Source organism: Tursiops truncatus, chromosome 2, assembly GCF_011762595.2.
Source record: "Tursiops truncatus isolate mTurTru1 chromosome 2, mTurTru1.mat.Y, whole genome shotgun sequence".
NCBI lineage: Eukaryota > Metazoa > Chordata > Mammalia > Artiodactyla > Delphinidae > Tursiops > Tursiops truncatus.
Genome location: NC_047035.1, coordinates 44667758 through 44683565, shown reverse-complemented (window position 1 = coordinate 44683565; position 15808 = coordinate 44667758). Strand labels below are relative to the sequence as shown.

Below are 15808 nucleotides of genomic sequence, written 5' to 3'. Positions count from 1 at the left end.
TCCACACCAGATTTCTCCAAAGTCCCGCCAGTCAGGATTGGGTCACCTTTCCACATGCTCACTTCAGAGGAGGCTGGGAGAGCTGCTCTTTTCCTTTTCAGGCATTGTCATGGGCAGCCAGCTCAGCTAGCAGGGTGAAGGGCATTAGGTAGGCAACCAACGATGTCTGCCTTGGTGATGAATTCCATTTTCTCTCCCTACGCAGTTGATAAAGGCTCACTTAGCAGCCTTATGGAGCTTGAATTAAATGAGCCAACTCATAACTGTAATAAGTTAGTATTTTCTAGAAGCCAGTTAGTTTCTGATCGGGCTTTCTCCCTTTTTTACTTTGTGATTGAACACTAACCCCACAGCTTCTTAATGAAAGATTAGAGTATTTTACTTATACTTTTAATAATTGATTGAAAGCTCTTTGACTTCCATGAATACATGTACCTATCCCATTATGCATCTTGCAGGATTGCCTTTCTGGTATCATTACGTTTTATATATCTTTTTAAGTGCCTTATGTATGTACATAGGGGTTTATAAGAGGAAGAAAATGCTGCAGACCTTGTGAACCATGTTTGTTTTAAAGTCTGGAGGCTTGGAGGACTCTGTCAGTTAGTTGAAGTTGAACAAGGACAACCAGTTCTAGCTGTTCCCCTGAATGACAGAGAATGGCTCAGCTGAGCCGCGCCTGTGGCACAAGTAGAGTGACCCTAAGAAAGCATCCTCAACTGGGAAGACAGTGTCCTGGCTCAGAAAGGGCCTTGGTTTGGGCACCTGGGTGGGGCAGTGCTGAACTTCCTAAACCGGATAAAGTTGGAATCTTTCCTTCTCTGGATCTGTAATTGTGTCTAACTGGTAATTGTCCAATCGTGATATTTTTAACCCGATAAAATTCACACGTAATAAATTTGAGCTGAGGGTGTCAGCGTTGGTACCGTTGCTGGTGAAAGGTAAGGGAGAGGTTGAGAAGACCCGAGGAAAGAAGCTCCAAGTCTCTTCTTGAATCCGTTGCAGTCCATTCACTCATCTGACTTTCCTTGAAAGCCTGCCACGCCCTCACCGCCGGGGGTGGAGACCACCGAAGACCAGACCTGCCTTTGAGCATGGTAGCGACATAAGAGGGAGTCAGCAACCCTGGCTTCTCATCACAGTAGGAAAGCAAATATGGCCAATCAGTATTGTCTGCTAGGCAAGTTGGTTGGGCTAGTTCTCCTTACCATTTTAAAGCGCTCGGTCTCCGTATTTGAACTAGCGTAGTGAAATCTCACTATGTTACAGTAGTTGTGTTGGTACTGAACTCCAGTGAGTGCCAAGAGAAGGCCTTACCTACTCTCCTTTCTGATATTTCAGAAATAGATTTCAAAGCAACTTGGTGCCTTGGGGAGATGTTTATTTCCAAAATAACCTGAAATGATCGACTCAAGTCAGTGAATCTGTAATTTACTAGAAGCTGTATTTCCAAGAGCCATATTTTAAATATTAAAATTATTGCTGAAAAATTGATACTTCTAACCCCAAAGAAGCTTAATGCCTCATACACTTGGCAGATGGAAAGCAAAAATTGAGGTCAAGCTTAAACTCTCCTCTTACCTTCCTCCAAATCCCCCAAATCTGGCCCCACTGTAGACTTTAATGCACAAACAAGATCATGTGAGCCCTAATTCATGGCATCAAAGGGAAGTGGGCGCCTCTCCATTTATTTCTGAGGAGCCCGGAGGTGGCCTGGGTTTCAACTGCCCCCTTTGGCTCCAAACCCCAGTCCTGGCTTAAATCCCAGTCTTCTGGGGCCAGCTCATCTCCATGCTTCTCCCCCCTGTGGGTGCAGACTGTTGGCCTCTTTGCAGGAGGGCCTCCCCTCCCAGCTTAGCACTCACAGAGGGAGACCACCGCCGGACTGGAAGTGACTTTGGTGGGTCACACCGATTCTGAAGTTCCTCAGCCGTCCTGCCACAGGGGAGTTCATCACCTGCTGCTCAGAGCCCCCTCCATCTTCTGGGCCTTGTTTCTTCCTGTAGGATCTCTGTTCCCACTTCTCCATCTTCCCCAAATCCAGAGGTTTCTAAAATGTAGCGCATAGTTAAGATGTTCCTATTCAAAAAGTCTCAGAAAATGTGTTTTCTTATCCTTCAAAGGGTTCACCTTTCCTAACTCTGCCGATCCACGTTTAAACCACGTTTCAAAAACTGGCGGAAGTTTGAAATTGTAATTTGTCTTTAAATGGGCTCAACATTCAAGGTCACCTGGATCCGGCGTTCAAGGCCTCGGGGTCCCCACGCTTTCTTCCCTGTTGAGGGCGGCCGGGCAGGGGCTGGCCAAGGTCTTTGTGCTCCCTTGGCTCTGGGCGGTTCCCAGGTATGGCACTGGGCTCGCTCTCCCTATAAATAGTCTTTTCATCCTTATGATAGTCTGGGCCACAAGCGTAGTTTTAGAATAAAACACTCTAGAAGAATTGGGCAACTTAGGGCCTGTAAAATGCATATTTCTGGGGCTTCCCAGAGTGGCATGGAAGCTGCACTAGGTCGTGGGGTGAGCACAGCAGACCTTCCTGGGGCATTGATTTCCCAGCAAACTTGTTTAAATATTGAAAATGTTTAAATGTTAAAACTACAGGCATGTTAAGGAGTAGAATACAAAATTTAGACTAATTTCAAGGTAAGATGTTTCAAGCGTGAGAAGCTTCACTTCTAGATTGCTCTCCCAGACATGTCTAGGGGCTCACACAACTCTCTTCCAGTTAAGGCAACCTTGGTGGAAGTTTGAGAAACACAGTACTTAAGAGGGTACCATCATACAAAAATGTCTAACTTTTTTAAAGGTGTTCTGACACTTGTTAACTCCTTCTTTTGCAGATAATTGGCAAACTACAGACATTCTTATTTTGTGTAGTGTGTGTGCCAAGAAAGTTGTGTTTGAGTTGGTGCACTTGTAAATGGAAAACTCTTAAGTGCAACAGATACTTTTTAAGGAACTGTAAAATAAGTTGTTGTACAAATAATCACCCCCCTAGTTATCAGTTTTGTAAGTTTGAGTTTAATAAAATTATTTTTAAGTGGGTTTTTTTTTACTTATCTATGAAGATAAACAAGCATCCACTTACCTTAAACTGGAAATAATTCTTTATTAATTCGACTTTCAAAAAATGTCACTTATATCAGTACCACTGAATTTATGTGACTCAGACCAATAAAAATTTCAGATTATATTTGTTACTGGAGTTGAGTAGTCTAAGAAGTATTCTTTTTAGCTTCCTAATCATATTAACTGTATAAATAATTATCATTTCTAATACTTGCATTATCTTAGTGAAGCATGTACAATAAAGCATCATTTCAACCATGCAGTTCCTGAGGGCAGATGATTGAAGAACCATGAGATTAACCAGGCTAACTTCAAAGCTGATTTGGAATGTTGTACTATTTATTACTCTAAGCAATTATATTAGTCAAATATAAATGTTCAGAGTACATTTTCATTAGGTGCTGTATGTATGTCCAGCTACTTCCAAATGCTGTCTTAGTCTTTCTTGGTCTTCATACAGTGTGATTGTTCAATAAATGTTTAATAGATAGGCTTATTAAAGTTTTATTTATTATACTTAATGTAAAAGAATGGAAATGAAGATAGGTAAAAGTTGAACGGACAGGGTAATTGAAATAATTTGGAGTATAATTTAAATAAACTTCTTTGTTAAGTTGGAAATTTTAAAGTATGTGACCGCAACGTAAAATGGGTTGAAATATATCACTATGGAGGAAATAAGAACATCATCATATTATTGGCTTCTGGATTCTTTGAAAAAGACTATTAGCTTTAGTCTAGTCTAAAAATAGAGGCGATAAAACTAACTTAGCTACCTTATTTATTAACTCAATAAATATCTGGGTTAAGCAAGTGCTTATACAAGTTTTCAATAAGATGTAGAACAGAGTATAAGTATGATTATCATTGGCTAAAATAGTGCATTACTATATGGAAGTTTTTATAGAATTTTACTTTTTTTCAATGATTCGTGTACTCTCATAATCTCCATCATGTAGGAAAAATACTATTACAAAATGTTCCTGACTTATCCGTTTCAATGTGAAATAAATTAAGAAATTTTAAATCATATTAGTCTGAAAATTCTGTCACTGAGTTAAGGTAACATGGAGAAAGTATATGTTTTTCTAGGACTATGATTAAATCAGGTCTTGGAAACTAGTGAGTTAACTTTGATTTGGCTTAAGTAAAATATTGTTCATATTAAGGATGAATATTTGATAAACCCAGTATTATGACTGCTGGCTCCTCTGTAATTCAGGGCACAGCAGGGACAGGCTCTGACCATTAGGAAAATGCTGGCTTGTGTTGGGGTTTTGCTGGTAGAGTGATGTCTCTTAACTACAAACAGAATTGTGGTAAGTTGTTGAAATGAAATTCTAACAAATTTTTATATTTTTTATTTCATTATTAGGCTATCAGCTGCAAAGGTCAACACAGCATATCGTACACTCTGTCAAGGAATCAGACTGTGGTGGTTGAGTACACACATGATAAAGATACGGATATGTTTCAGGTAACATCTTTCTTTTTTCCATGGAAACTTTTAGCACATTTTTCCTTCGATTCTCTATTTTGATATGTAGTCAGAACTTCTAGCACAGTAGTGTTTGGTGATGTCCAAGGGGAAAAAGGTGAGGATAATATTTAAATTGTTCCTATTTGGTTTTCAAAAGACTAAGAAAACACTTAATTCTAAAAATGCAGAAAGAAATTATAAAGACTACATTCTCAGATCTCAGTGCAATAAAAAAGAGACTCTAAAAACAAGAACAAACATTTTTAGAGCCAGCTACTTTTAAAAGTTAACATGTTCAAAATACTTCCTGAATAACACTTGAACCAAAGAGGACATCAAAACTACAATTATAGGCCTTTTAAAAAATAACTGTGGAAACATTTAATAGCATAACTCATGAGATGTGACTGATGTTGTATTCGGAAGAAAATGTAAAAACCTTTAAGTGCTTTTATTATTTGGGAGGAAGGAAGAAACTCAAGGAACTAAACATTGATCAGAAAAAGTTCCTTTTAAAAAAATGACAGTAAGAAAGTAGAGGACAGTTTGAGAAGGATAGGTGTTCACTCTTCTCTAAACGTTTGATAGATGTCCCCTGTGAAGCCATCTGGTCCTGGACTTTTGTTTGTTGGGAGTTTTTTAATCAGTTTCAATTTCAGTACTTGTGATTAGTCTGTTCATACTTTCTGTTTCTTCCTGGATCAGTCTTCGAAGGTTGTACCTTTCTAAGAATTTGTCCATTTCTTCCAGGTTGTCCATTTTATTGGCATAGAGTTGCTTGTAGTAGTCTTTTATGATCCTCTATATTTCTGTGGTGTCCGTTTTAACTTCTTCTTCTTCATTTCTAATTTTACTGATTTGAGCCCTCTCCCTTTTTTTCTTGATGAGTCTGGCTAAAGGCTTATCAATTTTGTTTATCTTCTCAAAGAACCACCTTTTAGTTTCATTGATCTTTGCTATTGTTTTCTTTGTTTCTATTTCATTTATTTCTGCTCTGATCTTTATGATTTCTTTCCTTCTACTAACTTTAGGTTTTGTTTGTTCTCTAGTTGCTTTAGGTGTAAGGTCAGGTTGTTTATTTGAGATTTTTCTTGTTTCCAGAGGTAAGATAGTATTGCTGTAAACTTCCCTCTTAGAACTGCTTTTGCTGCATCCCATAGGTTTTAGATTGTTGTGTTTTCATTGTCATTTGTCTTTAGGTATTTTTTTTGATTTCCTCTTTGATTTCTTCATTTATCCATTGGCTGTTTAGTAACATGTTGTTTAGCCTCCATGTGTTAGTGTTTTTTACAGTTTTTTTCCTGTAATTGATTTCTAATCTCATAGTGTTGTGATTAGAAAAGATGCCTGATGTGATTTCAATTTTCTTAAATTTACTGAGGCTTGATTTGTGACCCAAGACGTGATCTATCCTGGAGAATGTCCATGTGCACTTGAGAAGAAAGTGTATTCTGCTGCTTTCAGATGGAATGTCCTATAGAAATAAACTATACTCCAATAAAAATTTCAAAAAAAGAAAGGACAGGCTCAAGAATAGTTTTAGTGGTATATAATTGAAAGTCCAGAAACACATCAAAAGAAAGCAGAAGAAAGGAAATAATACAGGAAAAAATTATCAATTAATTTAAAAAGAAGGGAATTAATAATATATCCAAGATTTGGTACTTTTTTTTTTAATTGAAGTATAGTTGATTTACAATGTTGTGTTAGGTTCAGGTATACAGCAAAGTGATTCAGTTATACATGTATATACACACAGAAATATATTCTTTTTTCAGATTCTTTTCCATTATAAGTTATTACGAGGTATTGAGTATAGTTCCCTGTGCTATACAGTAGGTCTTTGTTGGTTATCTGTTTTATATATAGTAGCATATATATGTTAATTCCAAACTCCTATTTTATCCCTCCCCCTGCTTTCCCCCTTGGTAACAAGTTTGTTTTCTATGTCTGTGAGTCTGTTCAAGATTTGGTACTTTAAAACAACAGGAAATTAAAATTAAGGCTAATAAAGGGAAAAAGCAAACACAGATTCAACCAGGAGGCTTTGCGTTTCTATATGGAGAGTTAAATTATTAAATGATGTTGAAACAAATGTAAAAAAAGTATCGTAGATACATCAAAAAGGGGAAATAGGGAACTCCCTGGCGATCCAGTGGTTAGGACTTGGCGCTTTCACTGCTGGGGCCCAGGTTCAATCCCTGGTCGGGGAAATAAGATCCCACCAGCCATGTGGTGGGGGCAGAAAAAGGTGGGGGGGGGGCGATAAATAGTTCTGAAAAATAAGAAAACCTGCTCAGCCTCGCTTATAAAAACAGAAATGTGAATTCAGATCACACAGAGGTACCATTTTTCACTTACCAGATTGGCAGAAATCCAAAAGGTTTTGTCAGAGGTGTGGGGAAGCAGATGCTCTCCTACATCCTATAAATTAGTCTGACCTCTATGGGGCAGTGACTTGGAAATACCTATGAAAAATACACAGTGCTTGCACTCTGACTCAGCTTTTCTTTCTAAAGCTCTCCTCTTTCTAGAGATTTACCCCCGAGATACCCCTGCATACATCCAAAATGACATTTTTACCAACTTATTGCTTGCAGCGTGGTTTCGTGGTATAAGATTGCAAACAACCTAAATGTCTCTTAATAGAGGACCAGTTAAGTAAACTCAGGTACAGCCATGCAGTGGAGGCCTCCAAGGCTGTACAGCAGAACTAGGAAAAGCTCACAGCCTCATACAGTCACAAAAAGAGCTCCAAACATATTTAATGAATTAAAATTAATGATTAAATATATTGAGGCTTTGATAGTATTATATTCAACTAAGGTTACTTAATGTTAATAAATTAATGTTATTAAACATATTAAATAGCATATTAATTATTAGATAGCAAGTTAGTACAGTTAAATGATTTAGATATGCTTATATGCTTGAAAAGTCTCCAAAAGGATAAACAAGACGTTACTAATAGAGCAGTGGTTTTTGTGGGGAAGAGAACTGGGCAGGGTGGTATCCAGGGAGGTATTCCATGCTTTTTTATCTTTGAACCTTGTGAATGTGTTAGCTATTTAAAAAACCTGAACAATCCTATATAGATACATAGTTGGATAGATACATAGATGGGTAAGGTGAGTCGCAGTCAGAGATACAGGCATAGTTACTTAAGTGCATCAAAAGTAACATGTGTGGTATTTAGACACATTATTAACAGTGGTTTTACTCTTCATGCCATTCCATTTTATAATATTGTAAATGTTTTTCTCCTTCTCATTCTCCCAAAGAAAAAGCTCTCCCTAGATAAACATCTGCATATGCTTCCTTGTTGATATTTTTATGGAACTCTGTAATAATTTCTTTCTTTAATACTTTCCAAAGTTATACATCTTGAATATATAAGATTTTTTACTAATGTGTTACATGGGTAGAAGATTCTCAGTACTAAAAACATAAATCCAGAAAATTTTACAGTTGTTGGTAGGACATTTTTTTACCACTTAAAATCAACAAGTTACTGTGGTTGCAAGTTTGTTTCATTGCTATTCTTCAGTGACATGTTGTGACAGAAATGGTGTGTTCTTCACTAGTGTGCAGTCACATTCTACTCAAATTGTTCGCTCTCTTCCTTCTCACCTAATGCAGAATGAATTAAAGATTTAGCTGGATTTTTTCAGCTTCCTGTTCTTTTTTTCCCCCACTTATTGTGGTAAGAACACTTAACATGAGATCTATCCTCTTGACAAATTTTTAAGTGCATGATACAGTATTTAACTATTTTAACTGTTGTACAACACATCTCTAGAACTTACCCGAACATCTTGTGTAACTGAAACTTTATGCCTATTGAACAACATCTCCCATTTCCCTGTCCCCGCAGCCCCTGGCAACCACCATTCTACACTCTGTTTCTGTGAGTTTGACTGTTTTAGATACCTCATGTAGTTGGATTCGGCCTTCTGTGATTGGCTTATTTCACCTAGCATAATGTCCTCTAAATTCATCCATATTATCGCATGTGACAAGATTTCCTTCTTTTTAAGGCTGAAGAGTATTCCATTGTATATATATGCCGCTTTCTCTTTCTCCACTCACCCATTAATAGACACCTCGGTTGCTTCCATATCTTGGCTATTGTGAATAATGCTGCAGTGAACATGGGCAGCAGATACTGCTCCGAGATCTTGATTTCAGTTCTTTTGGATAAATACCCTGAAGTAGGTTTGCTGGGTCACATGGTAGTTTTATTTTTAATTATTTTTTTTGAGGAAGCTCCATACTGATTTGAACTTCTAAATGCTTTATGCATACCTCCCATTTCATCACACAGAATATTAAAAGACTCAAGATTTAATAAAATTAATAATTTTTTACTGCTTCATCAAAGCACGCATATCCCTCCCCCACCCTTACCCCCTATGAATTCAGCATTTTCTTTAACTGCAAATGCAGGGCGGTGAGGAACACGGTGACCATCAGTATAGTTCGGTGCCGCTGCTTTGATTCCCGCTAAGGCACATCATTGTTTTATCACCATCAGAGCAAATGTCAGCATCTTCATATTTATTATGAAACCATCATATTATGGTTCATATTATGAAACCATGGCTTCATGGACCTGGCCCCTTAAAAAGGCCTCAAGGACCCTCAGAGGTTCATGGACCACACTGAGAAATATACCAGTTTTTACTATACTGACCTCTTAATTTTATAACTGAGAAATCTGTGTCTTTGAAAGAAAAGGTAACTTAACCTAAGGGCAAAGATGGCATTAGTGGCAGAACTAAAGGTTTAGGTCTCCTGAGTTCTCCATTCTATACATAGTACCTACTCAGTAACTTTAAATAAGGCACGATCATTCAAAAGGAATTTATAGACGTATGAAGAAAACATAACCCATTTGTTATTTTTACTAAAATAATCTGATTCCTTTTGCAGGCTAACTGGACATATTGGAGGATTAATGTCAGATCACTCTAAGCAGAGTAGAATTAAGCAACTCTTAGAAGGCCCTGAAAAATCAAGCTTGTTTTAATTTTTTCCTCCTTTTAACAAGTTTACATGTCTAAAACCTACCACTGACAAAAATCACTGAGCAACAGCACTGCAGCATTCATATTTCTCAAGTATGGACCTTGGTGTTGAGGGCTGTTCATTTTAGCCATTACCCATTAAAACGATTTGTAGGTTAATTGAGCATTTAAAAGCAGAACATCAGAATGAACCAAAAACAGGGCCTTGTGCTGCATTTCCCACAGTGGAATCAGATAATAGGCTCAGAACTCGGAAGTACTAGTGCCTGAGAAGGTCACACCTAGATCTAAATTTAGGAGATGGGTTAAGATTAACAAAATCTGAGTTAATATAGCCAGAATAAGATCTTAGTAATTATTTTCTAGAATAGGCGTAAATAAAGGAAAGAGAAAAGAGCATAGGTATTGAGAAAGTAAAATATAAAGAAGAATATAGTTTAGAAAAGGAATCAAAGGCAAAGACGATTCTGATCTTGGGGGCGTTAAGGAAACTGAGCAGGTCCTGAAACCAGGGTTAGCGGTCATTTCCCCCTCTGGTTTCTCAGTTTCATATGCTTCAGACCTAAGTGCTGCAATGCCTTATGTTTGGTTTTTATGGTTTGGGTTTTTTTTTTTTTTTTTTTTAGTTTATAGTAGTTCTAGATGGTAACATTTCATTAGCATCTATTTAGTTGAGAAAAATGTTAAAGAATATTTTAATAATTATTTCCTAAAACATTGTACTCGTGTGTTTTTGTGTCTCACAGGCTCACAGGGTTCAAGCTCACTGTCATAATCCTCCATTCATCAGTTTCATTTCTTGAGCACCTACTGTGTCAGATGCTCATCTAGTCACTGGAGGTAGACAGCTCCCCTCTCATGGAGCATATATTCTAGACGAGGCAAAGAGACCACAGATAAGCCAGCAGTGCCAGGGCCCCAAGGCGGGAGCAGAGCGAAGGAAGATGGAGGTGACATGAGATGAACTCGGAGAGGTAGGCAGAAGCCGGGAGAGTAAGGGGCCTTTAGGCCAAGTAAAGACTTTGGGTTTTATTCTAGGAGTTTGTTGGAGGAATTTAAGCAAGGGAGAGAGAAAATCCAACTTATATTTTGTTACGATATCTCCAACTACTGTCTAGAGAAAAATGTAGGAGGCAAGTGTGAAAACAGGGACACCAGTTTGGAGTCTAAGGCAGAGCAATCCAAGTAAGAGCTGAGGGCAGCTAGAACTAAGGTGGGGAAACGTGCAGGGACTGAAGATGCATTTTGGAGGAAGAGTTGATAGAATTTACACGAGGTTAAATGTGGGTGTGGAGAAAAAATCCAGGGTGATTCTTGGGTATTGATTTTTTTAGCTTGAGCAAATTGGGTGCCAGTCACTGACATAGGGAACCTAGGGGTTGAAGAGGATCCAGTGTAACATTTGAAACATGTTACATGTGAGATGCTTATTAGAGATCCACGTGGAGATTGGGTCTGCTAATCTGAAGCTCAGGGAGAGATCAGGGCTTTGGGGCTAAAATGGGATTTGGTGAGGTTACGTGGGGGAGAGAACAGAAGGGGAAGGGAAAGGGGCTGTTGGCCAACTAGCCTGGAAAGGTTTCATTAACTTAATACCAGGTACAGATATACCAGGACATGTAAGCCCTGGAAACCTCAGCAAGCGGGGTTTCAGTAGAGCCGTGCTGAGAGTTGGAGTGGCTTCAGAATGGGTCACGGGGATGAGTAAGGAAGCAGGGGGTAGTAACTGGTGGCAGGTTTTTCCGGAAGTATTGCCATTAAATGAATCCGAGAAATGGGGCTATAGTTCGAGAGGTGCTCTCAAGCAAAGGAAAACATTTTCAAAGATGAGAGACGAGTCTAGAACGGTGCTATTCAAACTGCCCAGCCAAGCAGTGAAATGTCTGTTAACGGTGCAGGAGGAGACAAGTAAGGAAATCGAGAAGGAACGCGTTTGGAACCTTGTAATAGCAGTTTGGCATTCCTGAAACATCCATGCAGATGATCATTCTTCTAATACTCATTTTTGTTATATTTTTAAAAGCTATTAAGTGACAAGTTGAAATTTTAAAAACTAACCAAAAAAATGTTTGATAGCTGACAGTGTGATCCAGTAATAGAGAGAAATTGATCATTTCAGGAGTAAAATCCTTGGAAAGGGGAGAAGAGTGGGATGCCAAGCACGCGTGGAGAGATTGGTCATGGATAGGAGCAGCAACAACTCATCCTTGTCATAGGAGGGAAGTGAGAAAATAAGGTTACAGATGCAGGGACGAGGGTAGGACTGGTCCAGGAAAGGTGAAGGAGGACCTTTTGGGTGCTTTCACACCATTTTACCTGTGCTGACTTTGACTGACAACCAGGTAAACCCAGACTTTTCTCATATATGTACGCAACTGAAAGTGCCCAATGATGCTGTATATGTGCATATCCGTCAGCAGCAGGGAGTAAAATTCTCCCCATGGCTACTATGTGAACATCAGATGAAATTCAGATACATCATGGCTGGTCCACATGACTACCCTTAAAATAACGTAGAGTTGATCCAACAGTCAAAAGAAAGGACAGGCTCCAAGTCTTCCACATTGGGCGAGGTTTCATTAGGAAAGTGGCTTAGATTTTTTTTTTCTTGGCAAAAGCAACATGAGGTTTGTGTCCTAAAGTATAGAAATACGCTAACACTCTACAGGTTAGATTTAAGTGGAAGTGACTTGATAAACAAATATTAAATGACCAGTCAGGTTAAGTATCATGTCTTGAAATAATTGATCTTAGCAGTATGTTCCAGTTGGAATAAAATGTCATGTTTTACAGGCAATTTCAGTTGATTCATCAAGACATTAATTTAATACATTGGGATGATATCAGAATGGCCTTTCTTGAAGAGAGTAATCTCTATAGACAAGGAGTGGTTGTGTGACATTCTGCTGGAGCATGGTTTTAGCTTTGAGCTTTGAACAGAGTTTGAAGAGTCTTCGCCCTCTTCTACGGAGGTGACAGAAATTAGATCATAGCCTGTGTCTTTGTGAGAGCTCTGGGTTTTGTGTGGTGACCAGGCAATTTTACAACTTCTCACATTTTACTCCTAAGGCTTCATTGGAATCGAGGTTCAGGACAGATTTGTTCCTGAGTTTGGAGTAGTCTCCTGTATACTTTCCTATATTTGTGAAATATTTTGCAGAGTATCTTACTTTTCTAATTAAAAAAAAAAAAAACCTAAAGTGAAATAAACAGAAAAAGACAGATGTGTAATATCACTCACATGTAGAATCTAAAAAACAAAAATCAAAATCATAAAAACAGAGAGTAGTTACCAGGGGCTGGAGCGGGTAGGGGGGCACATGGAGTTGGGGAGATATTGGTCGAACAGTACAAACTTCTGGCTGTAAGATGAGTAAGTTCTCCGATGTAATATACAGCATGGCGATTGCAGTTAATAATACTGTATTATATACTTGAAAAAGAGAGTAGCTTTAAAAAAAGGTTTAAAAACATTCAGCAGTCTGAATCAGTAGAGCTTCTGAGTTACACATCCAGCTTTTGAATGAATCTAGCAGAGGGAAGGTTCTGCAACTTTAGAAAGATCAATCGTATGATATGATTTTATAATCTCTCTAATTCAAGTTTTATGTTGCATTTTTTAACAAGTTACATGTTTTCTAAACCTGCATGTTCAGGCAATAGGCATCTATTCAAGGTGATAAGTTTCAGTGAACCCCATGGTTTAGTTTATTCCAGGCACATTTCAATAGGACAAGAAATTAGGAGTTGTAAAAAACAAAAGAAATAGATGTCTGTTGTCTGTTGGTTTAACAGAGATAGTCTGTGCATGAAAATGTGTATGTGAGATTTACAAAATAAATTTAATATTGTTCCAAAGCAAACAGACCTAAATGATGCAAGATATATACATTTTGTTATATTTATTTCACCTTTATTCATTTGGACAAAAAAGTACTACACTGCTTATGTTTTAGATGGAATTTTGAGATCAGGATAAAGATACCTGGGAAATTGACTTTGGAGGCCTTATACGTACACACTGGGGGTTCTGTCTGTTCCTTCCATTGACAATTTCAGAATCAAAGTCACTTGTTAGGAGAGAACATTAATATCATATTTAACAAGAAATGATTTGTTTACATATAAATTATTTTAGTTTAAGACGTATCTTTGGCATATATAACATTTATCACTGTTTCCTACTTAGAGATTCATAGAACATCATTACATAGACGGTTTAATGTTTTGTTGTGAGGATTTCCTTACCTGTAAACAAATACGTCCCAGTTCACAGGACACAGCAGTACCTGTCTTATTTGGATTTAGTGAATATGAAAAGCTTTGTTAGAACTCTAAGATCATGCTAATGAAATATATTCTTTCTGGCAGCATTTAAATCTTACCAAGGAAAGTAAGCCAATAAAATATTATTGGCCACTTTTTAGACTTTCCCAGGACAGTTTTTTTTTAAATCCAAAATTGAAATGTTAGGATCAGCTTTTTAAATCTTTCATATGACTGCATCTCAAACTTTGAGCTGACCTGTATAGCCCTTTACGTCACTCTCATTTACGCTGAGTGACAGAAATAGGCATTGGGGTCTCATGTCTGAGGTAGGGCTTGTTCTCCCTCTGTGCCATGAGTCACTGGTGGATTCACTTAGTGTGGAAAACCAGTCCCTGGAGCTGGGCAAGAGTGGCGGAAATAGGGCTTATGTTGGCTGGCTTCCTTTAAAATCTTGGGGGTTTTCCCACCTGGAAATACAAGAAAAAAAAAATGATTTTCTATGAAAGTAATAAGTAATGTTTCTACCTGATCAGAAACCTGTTTGGATTGAGATCTATTTTCCTCTAGAATAGAAAATTGGGTTATTCTTAACATTTAAAATCTTATGGTTGGTTACCATAACATCTCCCTTAAACAAGAAAAGGAGCAGACTGAAGATTTTTTCATTAAATTCCGACCTTCATAGTAGAGATAATGAATGTTAAAGGATCCTGAACACTCATTTCATGTGATGAATGTGGTGACATCCTATTTTGCAAGTAGATCCTGAGTATAATTTGATTTATTTAGGTGGGCAGATCAACAGAAAGCCCTATTGACTTCGTCGTTACAGACACAATTTCTGGCAGTCAGAACAACGACGAAGCGCAGATTACACAGAGCACCATATCCAGGTTTGCCTGCAGGGTAGTCTGTGACAGGAACGAACCGTACACAGCACGCATATTCGCAGCCGGATTCGACTCTTCCAAAAACATATTTCTTGGCGTAAGTACTATTAATCAGTATGTTGTTTCTAGAAAAACACCCATTATCATCATATATAACATTTAATTGTGGCCAAAAAATTTGCCTTGCACAATGCTTCTGGTGAGATTGTAGTTTTCATACAGCCAGCTTGAAAAGCTATCATTAAAAATCTGAACATAATTGTCGTTACTTGTTATTTGTTATATTTGCTATATTAACTATAATATGTACAGTAATTAACTTTTGTAAAGTATGTGTATTAACATACATAATGTATTTCAGAAGGAAAATGGTCAGATCTAGATAATCGGGGTGCAAAAGAAAATGTTATTCCTTTATTCATTCAAAAAATTGTTACGTAGTGTTTGCTTTGTTCCATATTGGGTGTAACAGATGTGATATCACAAAGAACAAAACAGACTAAAAATATCTCCCTTCATAGAATGTCCATGTAAATAAAACCCCACAGTTTTAGTGAATATCCAGTTTTAATATAGTCCCCTTTTTGAATCAGGATGTTTTTGCGGGGGGGCGGGGGGGGGGGAGAAAAACCTCACTTTAAAATGGCCTAAATGGTAATAAAAATGTATCACGTTGCAAGAAGCGCCCAGGAAGGCCAGCTGCAGGCTTGGTTGGTGCAGTGTTCTGTGACATCCGGGGAGCCAGGTTCATTCCATCTTGCCCTCTGCCTCTGGGCACATCAGCTTCCTCAGGCGAGGTCCTGGCGGCGGCGGCGGTGGGATGGCTCCTGCACTTCCACCAGCCCCCACAGCATGACAGCTTCCCGCTGAAGAAGGGCAGCAAAGGCACTGTTTCTTCCTCGTCTCTTTTAAAGAACCAAGAAACCTTTCCAGGAAGCTTCCCAGAAGGACTCACTCAGGCCTCACTGGCCAGAACTCAGTCACATGCCCACCCCTAAACCAGTCATAACTGGCTTATTTATCCTCATCAGATTTACCCAAGTCATGTGAGCAATATCTGGCTCTGTGGCCAG

At 38.2% G+C, this 15808-nt stretch overlaps 1 protein-coding gene across 1 annotated transcript in view; it reads left to right on the top strand.

The window, feature by feature from the left end:
* PELI2 (pellino E3 ubiquitin protein ligase family member 2) overlaps positions 1-15808 on the top strand; it is a 205416-nt gene that overhangs the window by 167532 nt on the left and 22076 nt on the right. The window contains exons 3-4 of the mRNA XM_019923665.3: positions 4445-4546; positions 14635-14832. Coding sequence (XP_019779224.2) covers positions 4445-4546; positions 14635-14832 — 300 coding nt within the window. The remainder of the gene's footprint in view (positions 1-4444; positions 4547-14634; positions 14833-15808) is intronic.